The 21,172-nt window shown below is 42.6% G+C and overlaps 1 protein-coding gene across 3 annotated transcripts in view; it reads left to right on the top strand.

Moving 5' to 3' along the window:
* Positions 1-7,444, top strand: part of CYRIB (CYFIP related Rac1 interactor B) — a 42,420-nt gene extending 34,976 nt beyond the window's left edge. For all 3 annotated transcript variants that reach the window (XM_062491719.1, XM_062491738.1, XM_062491728.1), the window contains 4 exons: positions 1,109-1,188; positions 2,320-2,446; positions 4,075-4,145; positions 6,570-7,444. In XM_062491719.1, coding sequence (XP_062347703.1) covers positions 1,109-1,188; positions 2,320-2,446; positions 4,075-4,145; positions 6,570-6,633 — 342 coding nt within the window. In that variant the 3' untranslated portion in view covers positions 6,634-7,444. The remainder of the gene's footprint in view (positions 1-1,108; positions 1,189-2,319; positions 2,447-4,074; positions 4,146-6,569) is intronic.
* Positions 7,445-21,172: the final 13,728 nt, after the last annotated feature.

Genomic DNA, 21,172 nt, shown 5'->3' with positions numbered 1-21,172 from the left:
GAGTATAAATATATAGCTTGGATAATGTGCTTCAGAGCACTGGTAGGGCCAGACACAACGGGCAACACAGCCTCCACCAGGTCTAATCTGGCATCTTGAAATAAAACTTGGGGTTTGGAGCCTCAGGAAATGTAATGTCTTTCCCAGATGCTGTAGAGTTAGGGACTCCAGCCAGACGCTTTGTACGTCCCCAAAAGTTAATAGATAGTGTCACATCAGTAGTGATGGCTTTCCTCAAACAGGGAGCAGTAAGTATTTTGCCTGCATTGTGGTGGTGGTTTAGAGCAGAAATTTCAGAAAATTGAAAGGGAAACAGCTTGAGTCTCTCTGCTTGAAATAGGGAATGGAAGTGAAATGTAGCTTCCTCTTCTCCTTCCCAAGACTCTTTTGTTACACTGTGTAAAGTCTGGTATACTATGTTATTGTAAAAGGGAGAAGGAACCTGAACTGGAAAAGTATTTCAACGTTTTGACATATCCCTATTTATTCTTTAATACCTAAATAAATATTGGTCATAAAATCCAGTCACAAGTACTGTGCTTGCCTTCTGGTAACTGGGATGATTTTTGGCTTACATGCAAAGAATGCTCACTCTTTCTTAGCAGAAAATAATTGTACGTTACATGATTAATGCAAAGTTGCATCTGTCTTTTAATGATTTTTTTTCCCCCGAGTTCTGCTTTTTGCTTGAAATGCCTTAAGAAAACTGTCCTGTTATTTTATATTTATTTGTGATAGTTGTCTGCCACAATTTTGAGTCTTGCTATTACAGCAGATGAATATGTTTGGCTATAGAAGTTTTTGTCTTTGAAGGAGCAGGTTAGATGATTCCTTCAAAACTTTCCAAAAGTTAGTCATGTCAAGGGTGTAGTTTCTTGACTACGAACAAGCAGGCAAAACCCACGTGGTCACCTTCACTCTGTAAACTGCTAATCTATATGATAACATAAAAAAAAAAAAGCCAGTGCAAGACTACCTGACCATAGTTGTGTTGATGTGTTTAATTGCTCCACATTGCTATGCCAGCAGATAACTGATTTGACTTAGATTTTGTAGTATAATACTTCACAGTAATTGAATTGTGGAAACTGTTAACTTTCTGTTGCAGAATAAAAATTTGCCAATAGAGAATACAACAGATTGTTTAAGCACCATGGCGAGTGTGTGCAGGGTCATGCTGGAAACCCCGTGAGTACAAGCACTGCTTGGGTTGGGTATGAGTCACCTCTCTGTTTCAGACCTGACTTGTGATGCGTGAAAGAAATATAATTGGAGTAATTAGGAGCTGTGATGTTTCTTTTTTTACCAGCCTAGTTGTTTACACTGACATGAAACCACCTTGTTTCATTTTTCCAGCCCCGCAAATCATGTGGTCTACTTTTCTGAACACATTAATATTTAAACATAGAATGGCTATGGAAGCTAGACAGCCTCTTGGCACTCTTTATAAGTGGTTTTCTCATGTATAATTCAGAGCAATAGACTATTTGAGCATGATTGCCTAAGGCCTTCTGAAAGAGGGGCTGTGGGCAATGCTCTGGATGGTATGTCCTTGCTGACTGGCCTGGCTGATGGCTCTAACAAAATGACAGTGTTCCTCTCAGGGGAGTCGAGACAACTTCTAGGCATGAAGGCAATCAGTTGTCTTCCATAGATTAAGAGGCACTGGGAGTACAACCAAAGTCAGACTAATATTCGATTATTTTTCTAATCTGTTTCTTCTGTGTATGAAATAGTTTTCTGTTGGTAAAATCACTGGGGCATGAGCTATGTCTTATTTAAATAAGTTTCCATCCAAATACCACAGGACATTTGTTTTGGAGTACATTAAGAGCTCCAAGCATTTATACTCTTACTGTTTTTAGGAATGAACTATACAGTTTAAAAAAGCAATTGAGGGTTGTCATTTAGCCTGCCTTGTTTTTTTTCTAAGTCAGAAGTTTGGGTGTGTATTAGAAGGTGGCAGGGAAAAGTGTAGGAAGCACTGAAGGCAAAGTTGGTATTTATTGTCCTAATCAGAGGCAAAAAGTCTCTGGAAAACCCCAAATGGTGTAGAAGTAAGATCCTGTTTTAGGTTCAAGAATTTTTATTAGTCTTCAGGTAACTTTCTAAATGATCATCTGACTTTTGGCAGGTTATTGAAAGGAATAAAGAAAACTTTCAAAAGTTTGGGGTTGGTGGGTTTGGTTGAGTTTGTTTGGTTACTTTTTCTCTGAGGATTTACAGTAGAATTTTTCTCTTTAATCTTAATTTGAGTGTTACTAGTAGGTACTGTTGTCTTGTGTTTCATAGATTATAAACTGTAATTTTAAATTCCAGGGAATATAGAAGCAGGTTTACAAATGAGGAAACAGTATCATTCTGTCTGAGGGTAATGGTGGGTGTCATCATACTCTATGACCACGTGCATCCGGTGGGCGCTTTTGCCAAAACTTCAAAAATTGATGTAAGTTTACTGTTGCTCAATAATCTCCTGAGTATTTAAATTGTGTGTTGGCTCCTTTTCTGTCTTGCAGGTTCTAGTAGCAGATGTATACCCTGGGTTGGTGCTAAACATGCAGCTGTGAGCAAAAATATATATATTTAAGTAGTGAGAAATACCAACTAGGCCTTGGGACATGTAAGCGGGTCATGAAAAATCTGCTTTTATGTAATTCAGGTAGTGTTTAGAAATACTTGTAAGCAGTGGTTGTCTTGAAAGGTCCAGATCAGAAAGTAACAACAGCCCCTGGCTTGTTCATCACTGACTGGTGAGTAGCTCAGTTTGCTATCCACCACACTTTGAGTTTCTAACATTCTGCTGTTGTTTGATAGTAAGCCTGTGGAATACATGCTTGTTCATATGTGTGTGGGTTTGTGGCTATTTCAAAGGAAGTATTAACTACATTTGGTATTTTATATATATATATACTATATATAAGTACAATACATTGTATTAACTACAGTTGGTCATTAGTTCACTGGCTGAATGTAATAATTCCTAATGGATTTGTGATAAATATGTATTTTTGCTCACAGTTCCTTGTTTTTTTTAAGATGATAAAGCAGAGCTTGAAAGTTCACTGAAGTTATCATGGAATGGTTTGGGTTGGAAGGGACCTTAAAGATCATCCAGTTCCAGCCCCCCTGCCATGGGCAGGGATATCTTCCACTAGATCAGATTGCTTAAGGCCCTGTTCTGTGTGGCCTTGAGCACTTCCAGGGATGAGGGCAGCCACAACATTCGAAGTCATTCTACCTCATTACTACATGCTCTTGTAAAATGTCTCTTTCCATCCCTCTTGTAGCCCCGTTTAAGTATTGGAAAGTGCTCTGACGTCTCCCCAGAGCATTCTCCAGGCTGAACAGCCCCAGTTCTCTCAGCCTTTCCACACAGGAGAGGTGCTCCAGCCCTCTCATCTTCATGGCCCTCCTGTGGACTTGCTCTGGCATGGCCATGTCATTTTTCTGCTGGTGACACCAGAGCTGAGTCCAGGTGGGGTCTTACAAGGGCAGAGGTAGAGAATCACCTCTCTTGCTGTGCTGGCCACATTTCTTTTGCTGCAGCCCAGGACAGTGTTGGCTTTCTGGGCTGCCAGAGCACTTTGCTGGGTCATGTTGCACTTCTCATCCAACAACAGCTCCAAGCCCTTCTCCTCATGGCTGCTCCCAGTCCATTCTCTGCCCAGCCTGTGTTTGTGCTTGGGATGCCCTGATCCAGTTGCAGGACCTTGCACTTGGAGTTGTTGAGCTTCATGAGGTTCACAGGTCCCACCTCTCTAGCCTGTCCAGGTCCCTCTGGGTGCCTCCCCTCCCCTCCCCTCCCCTCCCCTCCCCTCCCCTCCCCTTGGTGTCATCAGCAAAGTTGCTGAGGGTGCACTTGATGCAGCTTTTTAAGTAACTAATCCAGTCTGTGATAGGAAGATGTAATAATGAAATCTTAATTCCTTTTTAATATCCAGGAAATGACTTTACACTGCTGCTATTTTTAAATACTTCTTTTAGATCTTTGACGTACTGAATTTTATTATAAAACATTCCTGTAAACTCAGAAGGTATTAGCATGGAGAAAACTGTAATTTTTTTGCCTCCTAGATGAAAGGATGCATCAAAGTTCTTAAAGACCAGCCTCCTAACAGTGTAGAAGGCCTTCTAAATGCTCTCAGGTACTCCTTTTTGTTTCTTGAGTTTTGCTTTTTAATATTTTGATGTGAGTTTTCATGAATTGTCCAGGGCATTTCCTTTACAGCAAAGTTCCAGTGATTGTTACAGGGAAAGGTGAATGTAATTATTGCATGCTTTTCTTTTAACATGTCTTGAGACAAGGATGTATGAAGAGGCCTCTGTGTTTTAACAGGGTTGTCAATTTGCAGTTGTTCATTCTAAGATCACTTTTTCCATGCATGCAGGTTAAGAATGAGTATGTCACTATGGCATGGTAAGTAACTAGAAATTGTTCCTTTTTAGAAAGAACAAAAGTCATGAGACTGCTGTAGAATAGATGAGACAAAAATTTGCCACATTAATTGGAGAAGTAAATTAAAATGAGTAATTCAGTATATTAATCTAAAACCTGCTTATTTGGGTTGTAAAGTTGTGTCTATAGCCAGTCACGTGTTTGTGATGTGGGTGTCCAGCATGGGAGAAGTGGCAAAAAGTGAAAAAATGTGATAGGCAGATGAAGTCTTTGTTCTTATCCTTACTTGGAAAAGTATCATTGCTTTACTATTTGTTACTTTGCTATAGTTGCTATGTTACTGTTACTTTAGTGACAAATAACTGTAACTGGGTGTTGTTACCCCTGCACTTGCTTGGAATGTGGAAGCTTTACTTTGTCTTGTCTGAAATTGTGCAGTTGTGATTTGTTTTACTTATCTCTAATGAAGCTGCTTCAATTTCATTTGCTCTCTTTTTATTTTTTTGTGGTAAGGAGTTAAATAATATGGTATTGTAGGTGGGTTCTTTTGCAAAGTTGTTTCAGATTATTAGTTAAAATTTTAAAAATCCATGCCTGATTTGGAAGTTCATGTCATTATTTCCATGCTAAAATCATGTTCATTTCTGAACTTCATAGCATGATCAGTCTTTGAGATGGCAATCAGTGAAAACACAGGCTTCACAGAGGGAAAATGCTGCAATAGCATTTATTTCTGACTAGTTTATTGTCATTGCAGCTGCCATGATCACCAGTCTTTATTAGTAGCCCATTTTTCCCATCATTGTTGACACTGTGAAAGTACATGGAAGATGTAGTTCAGGTGCTCACTGCACTGAGCAGTGACATTAACTTTTGGTTAATTATACAATTAACTTTGTGGTTAGCAGTGTAAATCCAGTCCGTACTCTCAGGCTGTGCTTTCCTTGCTCCAACCCCTTCCATGCATAGATGCTGTAACAGTCCTGGTTTTGTACATATGATTACTCTCTGGGTAGGATATTTAAATCTTTTGAAACCGTGTTTGGAATTGTTAGGAAGAGATGCAGGGGTGAGCTGCTGTGTGCTCATGTGATGAAAACAGGTTCAAGATGTCATCGTGACAAATCCAAATCTAAGTCTTTGATTCTGGAACAGTGAGAAGTCCTTGTGTTTTCCCAAGAGACAGATAATGTGTTTCAAAAACAATGGAAGGTGGTATGGATTTTGGAGGGGGATCAGCTCTTTGTAATTTCAAACTCATCTGAGTATTGTAATCAAGTTCAGCTTTTTCACATGGGCAGAGTACCAAGTGCAATAACTCTTCAGGATTTCAGAAAACCTTAGGCTGCTTGTTTGTTGATAGTATAAATTACCAAAAAGTGCCGAAATCTACAGTATTATTAACTTCTAAACTAAAAAGTCATTATATATTTATCAAGTCAACAAGTAAAATAGTACTGCAGTTGTGGATAACAATTTAAGTGCTAATTTAATATGTTACATTTAAATTATGATGTAAGCTTTATTTGCTTTTAGATGATTAGTTAGGAAGGAGGACCAGGGAAATTAATCATAAAAAAAGCCTGCAATGAGGATATCTTTTAAAAATAGAGATAGCTGAATTTTTTTATAGTGGTAGAAGTGTGTTATTATCCTTGTGAATTTTGAAAGGGGAAGGAGCTGAAATAAGCACATGTGTATGCTCTTCAGTTTTACCAGCACAGTCTACTAAGCAGGAAATTAGGCTGAAAAGTGATTAAATCCATTCTCATTGAGGGATTCTTGGAAGGTTTGGTCACTGGAAGTTTTGAAGAAGAGTTTCCCAAGCTGTCTTATTTGAAGATGTTTCGTGTAGGCAGAGCCCTGTTAGTCTGATGGATAATTACCTGTCACAAGTGGTACTGTAAGTTTATTATGAAAGCCAATGTCCAGCTGAGGCTTATTTTGAGCTCCCCTTGGTGCAAGGCTGCTAGATTGTAGTTCTGATTGGCAATATCATTTTATGATCAGAATGTCTGACTTGTATTCTCAGTAACCATGGAGTGGGTGATGATCCATGGCTGAGGGTTTTGCTCTGGTACAGTCAGGTTGAGCCATAAACAAAGAAATTACACATTTGTAAGATAAAGTGTAATAGCATTTATGCTCATCTTGATTTTATTTCTGTGTTTAGGTACACAACAAAGCATTTGAATGATGAGACTACCTCCAAGCAAATTAAATCCATGTTGCAATAACAATTACCTGGAATTCGCACCTGCTGTAGACAGTATTCTGCAATGACTGAGATGCACAGATATTTTTTTTTTTTTTAGTGATTGCAACTACTATCTCGTTCATTCTTGCTTTTTATTTTCTCTCTTCCTGTTTACTCTTTTTTTTAAATCACTTTCTTGTACCTAAGTAAGCTCAGACTTCTTTTTCTGTGCCAAATCAATGAAAATTATCAATTCTGGAAAGTATTTCTACTTTTCAGAATAGCCATCCTAAGTGGCAGCTAATCATGCGTTGCATTTGGATTTCTCTGTACTGGGGAAAGATTTGTGACTTGAACTAAATATTTTTAAACTTGTGTTTTTTTTCTTTTTTTGAAAAACTAATATTTAATATTGCTTCTTCTGCATGGCAAGACTGCCTACTTCTGCTATTTAAAAATTCCTTGACTTCATTTTCTATTGCAGCTTATTTTCATGTGCAACCATGAGGAAACTAAAAGCAAACTTTGTTTAACTGTGTTTGTACAAAATGGTACCCAACACAAAAGTTTTTTTAAATGAGTAAAAACTGTTTTGTTTAAAAGTTATGTTTGCATTTTGACTCATTTTTGTAAGGATGTATGTTGTATGTTTAACCTTTAATAACTAACGTTAAACTGTGGTGTGTGCGTAGCAAAATTACGTATGCATGTTCATGTCAAATGATTGGCTGTGGATAAAATAATAAAATCAGCTTTCATTTTTCTAAGTGTGGTTTGATTTACCAGTATTTTGAGTGAGATGTCTTCGTGCCCTTTGGATTTTTACAAAAAAAATAAATTTATAAATTTTATATAGTGAAAACTCTGCTGTTTCATTACCCGTAACCAGTTGCCTAATCCACTGATTTAAGCCCAGTGAGTTTTAGGGTTCTTGCTGTCCACTCTGTGGAGCTTCTGTCTCCCTGATAATTATTACTCAGGTAGGGTTTGTGTTGAGGAACTTGGTGTAATCCATATAGATCCCAGTGGACATTGCTGAAGAACCTGCATCTCAGCTACTCATGCTGCCTCCTCAGTACAGCCATCAGAAATGACTCTGTACATCAAGCTCTTTCCATACCAGTGGTGGGGAGATGAACACCCCTCACTCAGCACTGCTGTGTAAAATCTGAATAATCACAGCATAATAATGTTTCTTCTTAGAGTAACAATTTATAACAAGAAGTCTTATATAGGTTGGTGAAGAAATTAAAGTTCTTTTGGGAGGGAAAGGATTGAAGGGGAAAAATTGCAGCCCTTTCAAAGGACTTTGGCAGGATGGAGAGATGGGCAGAGAGGAACTGTCTTAAATTCAGCAAAGGCATATGCAGGGTCCTGCACACCTGGGGAGGAACAACGCTGGGCACCAGCATAGGCTGGGGACTGACCTGCTGGAAAGCAGCTCTGTGGAGAAGTGCCTGGGAGAGAACACCTGTCCATGAGCCAGCAGTGCCCTGGGGGCCAAGGCCAGTAGTGTCCTGGGATGCATGAGGAGGAGCATTGCCAGCAGGTCAGAGAGGTGATCCTGTCCCTCTGCTCAGACCTGTGCAGCCTTACCTGGAGTGATAGCTCCAGTTCTGGGCTTCTCAGGGCAAGGCAGACATGGAGCTCCTGGGGTGGGTCCAGCACAGGGACTGGAGAGTTTTCCTCTTACAAGGAAAGGTTGAGGGAGCTGGGCCTGTTCAACCTCAGAAAGAGAAAACAGAGGAGACCTCATCAATGTCTGTCATGGTCTGTAGGGAGGTGTCAGAGGATGGAGCAGACTCTACTCAGTGGTGCCCAGCACCAGGATAAGGGACAATGGGCAGAAACTGATGCCCAGGAAATTCTACCTGAAAATAGGGAAGAACTTCTTTAACATGTGGGTGACTGAGCACTGGCTCAGATTGCCTAGACAGGGTGTGGAGTCTCCCTCACTAGAGATAACCAAGAACTGTCTGGACCAGTCCTGGGCCTAGTGCTCTGGGATGATGCTGCTTGAGCAGAGAGGTTGAATCAGATGACCCACTGTGGTCCCTTCTGTCCTTACCCAGTCTTAAGTCCTACCCAGGATTAAGAATTGAGAATTTCTAGAAAACTGGGAAATGACATGTGTTGCACTGATGAGCAAGCATTAGTGCTGCTTGTGTGTGGCACCATTTTGATTATGCCTAACATGAGATGTCAGTATTCTGGAAAGGAGACTTGAAACCTACAGGCAAGTGTGAGTCCCTCAGCTTTATTTGGTGGACAAGTAAGGTTTTTTACCTTTGCATAGCATGTTGGCTCCAGGTAGAATGTATCAGTGTGACCATGCTTCATTTCCTGTGGATAGTCCTCTGCATCATCGAGAAATGTTTTCTTTTTTATATTTTGTTTGTTTGTTTTAAAAAGAAGAGATCTGCAAAATTGAAAATCATGACACTTGAAGACTTCAGGTGTGTCATGGGGCTATCTGTATGTTCACCTTTCTTAGGGCAGTACATTCTTTCTTTCTAGCCAAAGATGCTTAGCCAAGGTCTCTTGTCACAGAGAAACCAACCCATATGCTTTGCTGGCCAGAGAAATAAAATACTCTTGCTTTGGCATGATATTACTCTAGTCTTTTTATATCACAGTTGAATCAAGCAGAGGAAAGACAAAACTGGATATTTGGGCGGTTTTTAAAAAGGAAAAGAAAAATCTTTCCTGGAATCATGTGAATGCTATAAACAGTACACAACTGACCTTTCTGCAAAGATCTGAAAGACGAAGTGTTCTCATCAGTTCATCACCCTGAAGAAAAAATAAATAATTTAGTGTCAGCCTTTTGCCGCAAATATAGTTAAGGAATAATGATCCCAGGAAGAGCATATCATACTCCATCCAGTATTACTTTTTGTAAGTAAAGCTTTCTAAAGGACAGCTGATTTACAGAGAATGGGTTTTAAGCACAACTTCTGTATTTGACCATTTTTACTTCTGATTTTATTGAAAAACACTTTGAAACAGGCCTGAGTGCTGTTATGGCAGAACCAGCCATACAGCAGATTTCTTCTTTGTCTTGCCTCAGTGGCTGCTGACTAAAACAACACAATTTCTTCAGTCGACTGTTTTGGACAGATCTTCCTTTCTGCTGCCCTGACGGCATCTTTGCTTTCAAACATCATTGTTCTTGTGGTCTGAGAATAATTGGAGCTTTCCTTTTTTTCCTCTGGCATTTGTGTTTTGCAGTTTCTCTGTATGCAGCTGGGATGGGAGATTAGAGCTGGCTTGCCTTGGGGTTGGCTGGCCCACTGCTCCACAAGCTTTCCCACTCATGAGCTTTCCAAGAAAACAGGCTCTTCCAGTGCACCAGGCATCAGCTGTTGGCAGTTTTGAGCTGAAACTGCTCTGTGTTCCTGATCAAGCGTTGGTGCTTGTTCCTTGCAAAACCATGCATTGCAACCAATCTTGTCCCCTTTATTTTATCTGTGCAGGGGGACAGGAGAGCCTGGCAGACCCAGCACTAAGTATGGGCCACTAAACAACCTCAATGTAAGTTTTGGGGGTAAATTTGCGCTGTTTGGATGGCACCACCCTGTTGTATGTGATAGCCTGTAATTGTGGGGGACTGGGCTGTTTAGCACTCAATGGTTAAAATAAATGCTATGCTCAAATTAGCCACTGTCCCTGTGCTGTGAGCTAGTGTAACCAGCCTGTAGCTATTGCAGGTGAAAGGGCTTCTCCTCATGGTGCTGTCTCTGAGTGTAAATGCTGTTGCTCCTTTCTTGTGAGCCTCAGAGTCCAGGCACAGATGGGTCTCTGGAGTAATATCTAGAGTGGTGTGTGTGGTGTGTGTCACAGACAGTAAAGAGGCTGCATGGCTGGCAGTGTGTTTCACCCCCATGCTCTGGAATGTTTCTGCAGTTCTGTAGTACCAGCCTGCTTGAGTGATGTTGATCTCAGTTCCTTAAATTTTAATTTAAATTATGGAAATGTCTCTCCTAAAAAAAAAAAAAAAGTGTTCTTTCTTGTCCATATCTTCTGTTAATAAAACCACATCGGGATTTCACTTCGCCAGAAATGCTGCCTCTTTCTGTGTAGCTTTATTATGATTGGAACAGATCTGGAGAGGAGGACCCTGAAATGGCTTTATTTCATGTGGACTTGGAGCATTCCTGTGCAAGCATCTCATTCTGGATGAACTGTCCTTTGTCTGCTTTTTCCTGGCTTGCACAGCCGATGCTGGCATGTCTTTTGCAGCAGTGATATGATTGCTCTTCAGACTGCTGCTTCACTTGAAGGTTGCTCATCTTCATTTTGAGTTTGCTAAGCTTGGTGTTGGCTTTCTGCCCCTGCAGAGACTTAGACTGGTGAAATATCTAATTTGGAGTAGTTAAGGCACTTGCTGTGAATTTATAGCTAGTTGTGGGATTTGAGGTGTGCGACAGTAAGAAGTTCACTGTGATGTTCCCTGGGTGCTGCAAACGTGTAGTCACAAGTCCTGTTGGATGCAGGAGACATCCTTAAGGATGCATTTTTTTGGCTGTGGTGATGGGGCTGCTTATTTTTCAAAACCTTGAGAAATAATCCTGTGAAGCAGCTTATTTTGTTGATTCAGAAACGTAGCTCCAAATTACCAAGCTGTTTGCTCTTTCTTACCCTTTTGGTCTTTTTACCAGCCTAAGGAAAGTTTTTTGAGCCGTTCTCCCAAGTCCAGTATAATGCCTGCTGCCACATCAATAGTAGCAGCTCGGGGACAGTGGAGCAAGGACTAAACCAATCCCAGTATCAAGTTCATGGTATCAATTTGCACATGAATTTTGTAATGAATTGCTATCACACAGGATATTTAAAAACTAGGTGATTGCAACCAACTTGGTGCCCTGGATCTGGCCAGTGATCTGCTTCCTCCTGTGCTAATGATCCTTTCAGACTGGTCTCATCCCTCAGTTTTATTGCTGTGGTAAAGGTGGCTGGACAGGGTTACCTCTTCTGTCAAGGTTACAACAAAGGGCTGTACCTGGTGAGCAAATCCAGCCAGCTATAAGCTGACCCTGTCTCTTACATATGTGATACATGTGGACTCTCACAGCTCTAGCAGTGAGAAGTAGGCATTTGTGCGGTTCTGGGCCAGTGGTGAAGTTACCAAGTTACTGCAGGTGTGTTACAAATGACAAGACTTGGTCAAGTGGTAGAATTGAGTTTTCTCAAGGGTATTTGTCAGATTAGCACTGCTCTTTCAGATCTCCTGAACATATACAGGGACACCATGTGCTGCAGAGAGATGTCAGATACAGCTGACACTGCTGAATAACTTGAAGCCTTGGATGTTTTATGTGGATTCACTGCTGTAATTATTTCACCAGCAAATGCTCGAGTGAATGGTGTGTTGGTAACAAGTTAGACAGACTTGGTGTGTGGTGAACGTGCTTTCTGAGGTTGCTGTTGTATGTGAGTCCTTCTGGAGTTCCCAGAACCACGCTTACTTGCAGGCTTCCTCAGCTGCCCTGCTCAGTCATGTCTGTTTTACAGCTGCAGCTTCACCCAAGACCCTTTGTCTTCCTTTTGAAAACATTCATCTTACCTGTCTTATATATGGAAGTGTGTTGTTATCTTCCATGTGCTTCTAAGGAATTCTTGAGGACAACTCTTAGGATTGCTCCTGAGACATCAGTTTGTGCAAGAGGAGTTGGAAAAATGCAGGAGGTGTATTTGTCTTCTCCCCCTCAGCAGTGTGCTGTGAACTGCAGCAGTCTGCTACCCCCTGCAGGCTCCTGCCCCAGGGCCCTGCATTCCCTTTCATGCTTGAGCCCTGTCCCGTCCCACAGCCAGCACATTCCTGCAGTATGTCCAGAGGTGTCCAGTAGTTGAGGTGAGGAGTTCCATGCACCTGGCCACTACGATGATGAAGTGAGATACAGGAGTGCTATGCCCCATCCTGGTTCCTGTTTTGGGGTTCTCTCATTAGAGGTGGTTAAGTCCTGTTGTTCACAAAGTCTCCAGAGGAGTGTTTCTCTGTATTCTCTCCTTCCTTGCTATTCAGGGTGTATCACTGTCCCCATCCTCAGAAGCAGGGAGAGGTCCTGCAGCAGGTGACAGAGGTGACCTCTGTGGTCATGGTAGTCTAAGACAGCCCCATGTCATAGCTGATCTGGCCTCATCTGTGGCCTGAGCCATCTCTTCCTTGGATGCAGGCAAGGAAACAACTGAGCTACTTATTTTATTCTTGCTCCCCATGTTCCTGCATTGCGTTATTTCACATGTGCCTATTGTGTCAAAGTGTTGTTTGAACATTGGACAAATGATGGGCCACTGTCCAGGCCTGGCAAAGGAGTATGTGCACACATCCAGCTCATCCAGTGGGCTGGAAGCACACCCATCAAGTGAAGGGGCACATGAGATGTGTCCAGCTGCAGAGTAGAGAGAGATGAGATGTTGCAGTATGAAACTGATGTCCCCATAACCAGCTAGATGACCCCTGATCAGTATTGGTGTAATTAAACAGTGTGGGAGTTCATTACTGTAACATGTGAGCTTAAGTAATGTGGCCATCCTAACTGTGCTCTTTTTGGCTTTAAAGCAGTTGCCTTTATCACCTTTAGTACCCTTACTGTTGTTTCTGTGGTGATAGACTCCACCTTCAGTACTGTACACCTTTGAAATTACTTTGTAGTGCTTGAGAGTGAAGTGCCACTTGGAGGGCCAGGCTAGAGATGCTTTTTTTTTTTGTGGCAGCTGTTTGACTGTTCTGGCTAGGAGAGTGATGATGATTTAATGTCATTGGAAGGAAAGTTGGCTGATGTCACAAGGAGTTTCCTAACACTTCTCTTATGCTAATGTAAACATCTTTAAAGGGAAGTGTAAGAGGGTGGCTCCTTAGAGACATTTAATCTGGAATAAATGAAGGGCAATAGGTGTCCATTAGGAAGTGTTACCACACTGAAGTGGCCCAGACTGATTGACAGGTCTTTTTCATCTTGAACTGAAGCTTGCACTGAAAATTATGTTTATGAGGTGTTCCTGCATAGGCAATTCGAGGTGTCAAAATCCAAAAGCTGGGAAGCATTAGACCAAACCATCCTCCACAGAGCATCAATAATAACTGAAAATATAACTTTGGCTGGAGTTGCAGGAAGATTTCTTTTGTATTGTATAAACCAAAAACTGCTGCCAGAAAAGCTGCTGCATGTTGGGAAAGAGAAAGCAGCCATCCTGAAGATGGCAGTGATGCTCTTCTCAAACAAGCCCTATTTACTGGCTGAGCACCGCTGTTCTTTGAGAGAGACTGTCCCACCAGCAAACTCTCCCTCCTATAAATTACTGCAGTATTGCTTTTCCCTTCAAAGACTCAGTGATCCATTGCTCTCTTTATTTCTCTCCCCATTTTGACACATTAACACAACTTGCTTCATGCTCTGGCTTTGCAAATGAGGAGCAATTGAAGCGGGAACGTAATTGCATGTCTGCTCTCAAGGAGGGAACGCGTTTCAAAGCAGAATGGTCCCGGACTCCAAAGTTGTGCCTCTGCTGATCTACAAGTCTCTAAAGGGTTTTGAAAGATGCTGTTAATCAAAAGCTAATTAAACATTTTAATTAGTTTTTACAGTGTGGGTTTTGTTATAGAAGGTTCTCTCTGGGTTCTTGTCATGGGAAGCTCTTGCCCAGGAAGCAGAGCAGGATGGTTTCAGTCAGTTGCTTAGCAGAAGGACACTCAGCCTCGCGGGCACCATCATCTTCAGTGTCTGTCCCTCTTCACCTATAGCAGGGAGAGCTGTCTTTTGTCAGTGAGGCTTTGGGAATGATGCTGCTCACAGTTTATCAGATGCTTCCATACAGCTGAATGTTATTCCATACTTGGCCAGCTCACAGGCCCTCTTGTGCTTTGGACTCATATTTACCCTTCAGGTCTGAGTCCTGGTCTCTGCTGCCCCAGATAGCTCCCCAGCAAAGGATGGCTCATCTGGGGCTTGGATCTGGAAACCTTTAAAAGAAAGATCCAAAGGGAGAACAAGCCCACCCCATCTGCTTGGGGGATGAATTTCTTCTGCAGTCTAGGGAAGCTGGAGATCAGACCATGGGAAATTAATGTGTTCTGAACCTAGATCAGTATTTGCAGTTATTACTGTTATAAAGTTATAAAGTGCTTTGTGCATCTGTCTGTGTACATGTCTCTGATCACCTGTGCCGCTCTTGTCAGCACCGTAAGGTCTGACAATTAAACCTTTGCTGCAGGTAAGGGAGGAGCTGATACTGGGCACTGCAGGGATTTTTTTAGGCTGCTGCATCTCCCTCCCACTCCTTGGCTGGGGCTTTTGCTGGATTCTTATTCCCCAAAACTCTTTGGTGGTTTTGTTTTGTGTTGTGTTTTAAATAATGTCAATAACAACAGCCACAGCTTGAGACTACATACAATAGAGGAAAATTTCTGGGGTCTGATTAGCCTGAGGCTGGGAATATCCCACACTCAATTTCTCCTGTAAAGGAAGAGTCTAGCTCTCTGAATCTTCACTGCATTTTCGGGTCTGAGCAAGCAGCCAAGGCTGTGCCGAGACATCCAGAGAGTGACTCTGAGGGGCTGTGTAAGGGGATCGGAATTTGGTCAGTCTGCACCGCTTCCTCCTCAGCAAGGCGTTGGAGATGAAGGAGGGCTGCTGGAGCCAAGTGCTGGGCTGGGTTTTGGGGACACACCGAGGAGTGGCAGGGGCAGCAGACAGCTTGAACCCCTTTTCAGACACAGCCTGATGCTTTCATAAACCACACAATGCCTGAGCATCAGGGAGCAGGGCCCTGGACCTAAAACAATGTGTGACCAAGTCACCGATGAGATTTGAGACACTCTTTTTAAGGAGATTTTTGTGCAAGGGTAACAGATCTACTGATAGGCACGGCATAGGCTGTAAATGGGGAGAGCAGACAAATTTACATTGCGTGACTTTCTGGGGCTGCTAATCGATCTGTATTTCTTCTTCAGAAGTGATTTGGCCTCTCAGCAGTTCTGTCACCTCCTCTAATCAACAGCCCTTGCCTGAAATGCCGATTTCTCAGCAGGCAAACGATGTCAGTGCTTGCTGAGCATCAGGTTTCAGGCACAAGGGTTGAATTTGGGCCAGGAGGAAGGGCTTGTAACTTTTCAGTAGCAGCACTGGAAGATCAAAACCGATCAGGATACAGAGCAAATGCCGCTTCCTACCCCATCAGTGTCTATTAATGTTGCTGATCATTAAGTACCATCTCACAGAGGAGGATTTTTTTAGGAAAAGGCAAAAAATAATCTGAATTTTTCAAAAGGAGTCTCACACAATGAACAGCAACACCAAATGGGCTGCCCAGGACTGGTGTTTCTAGATTTGCCAAGTCCCAAAAGAATCACCTTCCTCTCACTTTTTTATTTTGGTGTCTGAATGCAGCTACCAGAGAAGCTCATTAGGCTCAGCCTGAGTGCAAGTGCTGCAATGGGAGTGTGTTGTGCTGCATGGTCTGTACCAAAGTCAGACCATTGCTCCCAGTATTCATTCCAGCTCACGAGGGGCTGTGCCCAGCCCCAGCTGGCTTGCACCACTGCTCTGGAGATGGTGGCACATCATGGTGGCATTGTCAATGTATGTCAATGCTGCCACTTTACCCCATGCCTGTTGGTCATGCCACTGCCTAGAGTGCTTTGCTTGTCTTGCTTTGATCAGCTCCATGGGCTTGGCAGAAACCTGTCTTCTCCTCCCGTTCTGCTGCGGCTCAGTAGGGCCCCAGAAGGAACACCAGCAGGAGCCCCAAGAGGCACATTTTGACTGGGCATCACTGCTGAGGCTCCCTGCTCTCTCTCTTGGCACTGCCTGACCTGCACAGCTTGGGTATTTCTGTAGCTCCTTGCAGAAAGAGCACTCTCACCCTTGGTGAGACAGTGGCTGTGAATCTGGCATAGCCTACAGTATGTGGGTGGCTCTCACTAGTCCAAAATGCTGTCATGTGTCACTGGACCAGCGCTGGCTGATCCAGAACATCTGTTCTTGCACCTGCCCAGTGTGCTGCTTTGTCACAGAATCATAGAATTGTTTGGGTTGGAAGGGACCTAGTTCAACCCCCCTGACCCTCCTACTAGACCAGGTTGCTCTGAGCCCTGTTCAGTCTGCTCTTGAACACCTCCAGGGGTGGGGAGTCCCCAGGCTCTCTGGCCACCTCTCTGCATACCTGTGGCATTCCTCAGCTTGCACCTTCTCCAGAGGTGTGGGGAGGAAGATTGCTGGGCTTGAGCCTATAATACCCAAGAAATCACTAGGTTGTTTAGATAGAAGTTTGTGTTTTACCATCAAATTCCTTTGGTGACCTGCTACAGCAAAAAGCACACATTTGAGCAGGAGGTGAAACCATCCTGTGTTGAGGTTGTAGATCTGAGGACCATGATCAACCTTCACAGCTGTAAGGAGCATTTTTTGGCCCTCCTCTGTATAAAGCCAAAACCAGCCACTTCCACAATAAAGCAGTCCCCCGGTTCCTGCCTTGGCAGACTGAAAGCAGAAGGGGCTGTAACCTGGGCACACGTAGTGATGTAATGTCATGACTCATTTGTATTGAGGGACCCAGTCAAGGTTGTCAAGGTTGGAAAGCTCTTGCTTTGGCTGTTACAAAATGGGTGGTGAAAATTAGTTGTGGAAAAAAACCACAAAATGATAAATGGATCCAACACTGTATGGAGGAAAGAGAAGTAAAGCAGACTGCACATTAATAATTAAACTTTCAGAGAACTGCATAGATCATATTGAATATCAACAAGTCCTATGGTCTTCCTGTATTGCTTTAAACAGTTGACCTGTAAAAGTGTTTAGGCTTGGGTCTCTTGCAATGGGAAACTCTTTTCTCATTTCACCTTTCTTATATGCTAGAAAAACACTTTAATATGGTTTCCAGCACCTAATTTGTATATTTATGGATGTGTGTGTATATATATGTGCATATATAAAATCCAGATATTTGTAAAGGACAAGCTATTAATTATAGTTACTGGGAGGAAAAAACCCAAAAACATAGCAATGATAATATTTTTCCTGTAACAAAACATCTGGGTTTAGATAATAATGTATTTCTATAATTACTGTAGAAAATCAAGTATTTGTAGCAAGCAAAGTATAAGTTACAATTGCTTTTCTAGGAATTTAAGAGCTGCTAAGCTCCCTTAGACCTGCAAGCCTTCTAGCCCAGGATTTTGACAATGACCAGAACACGGCGGACCAAGGGTGTTCCAAGAAACCCTGCAGCAAACAGTTAGGTTATCCCTTATCTCAGAAAAGTTTCCATTCCTCCCCTTCCCTCTGTAATTAGAGGTTAGCTAATGCCTCTCAAATCATAGGAGTTTGCATCTTTCCTGAGACTTAATTTCAAAAATAACATTAAATATTTACTGCTATAACTCTGGTCATGCTTGTTACTCATCAAAATGTCTAATCGTGGTTGGAGTCTTTCCAGGGCTTTGTTATCTTTCAGCTTCATCCCATTTTCCTTCTGCATGATGGATGAGAGCTGTAGAATGACCAAATAAAGAATGGTAAGTTTGTAGAAATTTCTGGAAAACAACAATTTTTTTCTCTATATAGTTTTTCCATTTCACATAACATTCTGTTGCAGGAGCACAAAAGCACAAAACCCCCACATTTTGGGGTTGTTTTCCATCCTGATAACTCTGTGTTGGTGGCAGTACTAAAGCATGTTGTCCAGAGGTGGCCCTTTCTGATAGGAGCTGCAATGTGCTGCTGGCTCAGAGCCACCTCAGGTGCTGGGGTTCAAGATCTCAGCTGGAGCAGCCCTCTCCTCATCCTTCTCCTGTGCTGAGGGCTGTTCTTGAGGGCAGAGCTGCAGCTATTGCCCTGCAGAGAGGTGACTGGTGACTCAGGCATGGAGTTGTTTGGGTGTAAGGGATTTTGCAGGGCCTGGGCACAGCGTGCTGGGGAACCTGTGCCATCTGAGGCAGGTAAGCTCTACCAGTATGGAAGCAAATGTGGCCCTTGTGGGTGACACAGCCACCTTTGGTGTAGAGGGGAAGCAGAGTCAGACACAGAATTCAGTTTCATGGAGGTGCACAGTGGGCTGGGCAAACCTGGTGTGCTTGGGGATGTGTCTCCAGTCAATTACCAAATATCACCCTTGTGCTGAAATGGGGCACAGAACAGTCCACAGCAATGTCTGATTTTCCTGTGAGCCACAGGCTGGGGCTGTGTAACAAGTGAGAGCAGCCTCACTCCAGCCTCAAGGTTTGGAGTCCTGATGGTTCACTGCAGCTGGCAGCTTGCTGGAGCACAGACCTCTTCCAAGGCACCTTTATCTCTCTGGGATTAGCCCCATGGGGACTGCACTGGTGTCTCTGCCAGGCATGCTGATACTGGGATGAAACAGGGCTCTGGTGAGATGATGCCTCATCACAGACTCCCTGTTTGGAGTAAGCGATGGATGAGATCCTGCTGATAAACTGTCTACTGTGATGTTATCAGGATGGATCTCAGTGTTAAAAGCTGGTTTGATGTGGTGGAGTTTAGTTTCCTTCCTACTCCTATCAATGATAAGACAGTGATGTTTAGCTGGGATAAATACTCTGCTGTATTCTGCAGACAGGGCTTCCCCCATCATCTGCGTTAATAGCAGGCATTATTATAAATGCATTACTGTGTTCAGGAGGGAATTGTGAAACTGGCAGTCAAGATTTCTCAGTGCCTTTTGTAAAAGAAAGGCAGCTTTTGCTCAGGCTGAGTCAATATTTAATCTTGTATCCATCCTTTCCTGTATCTGCCTCCATGTTCAAAGCTGCTGAATAGCAGAGAAAAGAAATTTGAGCTTCTTTTGGAAGTTCAGTGAGCACTCAGTAAATATTCTATTTAATAGAGAAGAAGCTTTGGATTTGGAAGAATAATTCATAGGCACTTTCCAGTGTTGATAGGTGGATCTTCCAAAAAACAAAACATCTTCCTAACACTCTACTAATAATTCTGGTGTGCTTATTTGTATTTGGGTGTAAATGAAAATATTTCAGGACCTTTGATTTAAAGATTGAGCACTCACAGTGCTAGAAGCTGTAGAAAAAGTAAAAAATAAGAGAGGAGCTGTTCTGATGATCAGACAAATGTGATTATTGATTATAGATGGGAATACAACATGAAATAGAAGAGAAAAAATGAACTGCAAGAGCTGGCTAGTCGTAAATGGAAGTATTTAAAAAATGAACATATTCTAATTCATAACTCAGTGGTCCCCAGGTGGCATGATTTACAGTAGGGCTGCCCACATATAGGGGGCAGAATATAATTAGTTTGCTTGCTGTGGGTGTTAAAATCATAGAGTGCTCACATCCAAGAATAACAGTTTCCATTCAGTGGACAGAAAGGTTAAGGTATGAAAGAAAAGAAAAAGCTCTGGGGGAGCAGGGAATTGAGAACAGGTCTCCCAAAGCTATGTCAAACCACCCTAACCATTGCTTAAGATCAAGCTTGTCTTCAGGCTTCAATTATTGCTCCAGCAGCAATTTATCCGAATGAGCAGAGAGCACCACACTCTTTTCCTTCAGCTGCAGCTGATTCAGATCCTGTTGCTGTCTCCAGCCATGTGGAATTGCTCTGTTGGATTCATTGCTGGTGCTTTCCTGCACGCAATGGTGGGGGCTGATGCAGTAGAGTACAAGGCTTTGGCCTCCACCCCCAGCGCTCCTGACAGAGTGGCAGAGGTAGCACATAAACCCATCCTCATGCATTTAGATGTCTTCATCAGCAGAGAGAACCGTTTGGGAAGGAGACATTTAAAAATCTCTTTGTTGGGTTTATGGGTTCTTTAAAGCCTCTTAGTCATTAGATACCAGCTTAAAATTAGTCCATACAAGATGAGGCATCAACAGAGTCTTTTCCCAAAGCTCCTTATTAGCATTGATTTTTCAGTCAGGAGAAGAGTCAGGTAGTGGAAGATTAAATTAACGATGCTGCGGTCAGTACAGTTTGCTGGAAATGCCTGGCGTCTTGTGCAGGCATCTTGTCACGTGGTTTTCCATGATACAAGACCTGAAGATTCATCAGCAAGAACACATAAAGACCATTCTCATTTTAGGGTTGTTTTTTTTTTTTTTTGACTGCAGTGAAAGCTCTTTTTCCCCCTCTGTCTTTCATTTCATTAATAGATGGTGGATGGCGTGACATGATCCTCATTTTTCACAGCTTCATTTAGAAAATTTCCTGGTGATTGTGGTCTTCAAATTCATCCAAACACTTAGAAATCGTAAATTTACTCTTTCAAGAAAACCCAGTAAGAATATATTTTTTTTCTTCTGTTTGGTTGGTTGGGGTTTTTTTTCAAAAGTCATGTGTGAGGGAATCCACTGCAAAATGGTGTGCTGGAAGGAGGGGATGCGTTCCTAATCCTTGTGTCTCTCTGTTTGGCTGCTGCAGATCAAAGGGCTGAAGCAACATCTTGAAATTGATGGGACTTTTTCCCCTGGTGTCCGTGGGGGGTAGAGAGGTGGGGTGGGAGGAGGCAGCCTGGCCAAGGCTGGAGCATTCCCCGGTACCTTCAGATCTCTTTCTCTCCTTGTGACTACAGGAGAATCTAGGTGGCTGTGTTCAGGTCTGTAGATCAGT

This window comes from Cinclus cinclus, chromosome 1 (assembly GCF_963662255.1).
Source record: "Cinclus cinclus chromosome 1, bCinCin1.1, whole genome shotgun sequence".
NCBI classification, from domain to species: domain Eukaryota; kingdom Metazoa; phylum Chordata; class Aves; order Passeriformes; family Cinclidae; genus Cinclus; species Cinclus cinclus.
Note: the sequence above shows the minus strand (reverse complement) of the source record. Positions and strands in the feature narration are given on the sequence as shown.